The sequence below is a fragment of the Corvus brachyrhynchos genome, unplaced genomic scaffold (assembly GCF_000691975.1).
Source record: "Corvus brachyrhynchos isolate BGI_N302 unplaced genomic scaffold, ASM69197v1 scaffold197, whole genome shotgun sequence".
NCBI lineage: Eukaryota > Metazoa > Chordata > Aves > Passeriformes > Corvidae > Corvus > Corvus brachyrhynchos.
Window position 1 is genome coordinate 147,541 of NW_008239108.1, and position 1,681 is coordinate 149,221.

At 67.6% G+C, this 1,681-nt stretch overlaps 1 protein-coding gene across 1 annotated transcript in view; it reads left to right on the plus strand.

The window, feature by feature from the left end:
- The window catches only part of SBF1 (SET binding factor 1), a gene marked incomplete at both ends in the record, with an annotated part of 40,963 nt that overhangs the window by 36,995 nt on the left and 2,287 nt on the right, over positions 1–1,681 (plus strand). The window contains 2 exons of the mRNA XM_017739381.1: positions 1,004–1,119; positions 1,193–1,420. Coding sequence (XP_017594870.1) covers positions 1,004–1,119; positions 1,193–1,420 — 344 coding nt within the window. The remainder of the gene's footprint in view (positions 1–1,003; positions 1,120–1,192; positions 1,421–1,681) is intronic.

Below are 1,681 nucleotides of genomic sequence, written 5' to 3' on the forward strand. Positions count from 1 at the left end.
CGGGGGCAAGAGCCCCCGCGGGTGCGGCCCTATGGCCACTAGCTCGCTTCTCCTTTCTGCTGGTTGAGCACCGGTGACACACACACACTCTCAGGCCAGACAGCTCCATGTCACCGAGATAAGGAGCCGAGGAGGGCCCTCGGCATGGCAAATCCCAGGGTGGAGGTTTATTTCCTCCTGCGCAGGGGGACCAGGGGCGAAGAGGAGGCAGCACACCTGAAATGCGCTTTGCGTAGGGTCACAGAGCCAGCGCTGTGAGGGCACGGGGCCGAACAAAGGCGGGAGCAGGGAAGGGAACCAGTGCGCGCAGGGAAGGGCGGAGCGGGGAGCGGCTCAGGTGCGCGGCTGCTGGGAGAGGGAGTTTCCTTCCAACAGCGTCGGGGGCTGAGGGCACAATTCGCGAGGAGCTGTGGGAGAGGCTTTTCCTTTACAGCAGTAAGAAAGGTATCTCAAATAGCCGAGTTTTTCCACCAGGGGAGTGACCGGGTGATGGTCTCGGGGATCATCACCTGCTCTTTGCCACCTCGGGGCTCTCCGGCCCATCAGCCATCGCTGCTGCTGACTCAGTGACCCCAGCCCGGGGGGGGCCCTGAGCTCCCGGCCGGGCTCCAGTGCCCTGTGCAGAGCAGCGCTGGGACACCCTGGGGACACTCGGGTGGGTGTGGGGGACGAGGGTGGGACAGTGCAGGGCTCAGCTCCGTGGTGCTGGACGGAGCTGCCGGCTGGGGATGCCGGGCAGGACCCGCGGGATGCTCCGGAGGGGCCGGGACAGGGCAGAGCCAGCGTGGCCAGGAGGAGCTGGGGCAGCAGCCCGGGGCGACTGGTCCCAGTGTGGAGCCGTGGGAGGGGTCCCACTCTGGAGGGGGTGAGGGCCCCCTGTCCCTGCTGCCGTGTCCCAGTGCAGGGTGGTGGCCCCTGTGACCCTGAGCGTGGCCTCACTCCAGAGAAGGGGACACGGCCCCAGCACCCGCCCCGCAGTTCCTGCGCCCTCCTCACTCCTGGTGCTGCTCTTGGCAGATCCACAAGATCCTGCAGATCTCGGTGCTGGTGGTGGAGCTGCTGGACACGGGCTCGTCCGTGCTGGTCAGTCTGGAGGACGGCTGGGACATCACCACCCAGGTGAGAGCCCGGTGGCGGCCGGAGTGGCCCCGTGGCCATTCCCCACAGCCCCTCAAGCCCCCTGTCCCCGCAGGTGGTGTCGCTGGTGCAGCTCCTGTCTGACCCGTACTACCGGACGCTGGAGGGCTTCCGGCTGCTGGTGGAGAAGGAGTGGCTGTCCTTCGGCCACCGCTTCAGCCACCGCGGCGCCCAGACCCTGGCGGGGCAGAGCAGCGGCTTTGCCCCCATCTTCCTCCAGTTCCTGGACTGTGTGCACCAGGTGAGCCCTGGCACCTGGGACAGGGGACTCCCGAGTGCCCACTGAGTCCCTGAGTGCCCAGCAGGACCCCAGAGTGCCCAGTGGGACCCCCAAGCACCCACCAGGACACCCAGGTCACCGCCAGGACCCCAAAACCCCGGGAGCGCTCCTGGGGCAGCTGGGGGGTCTGGGTGATCTGGGGCTCTCTGTGGCCATGGATCCCGGGGCTCTCCGTGGCTGTGGATTCCGGGGTGATCTGGGGCTCTCCGTGGCCATGGATCCCGGGGTGATCCAGGGCTCTCCGTGGCTGTCCCCATAGATCCA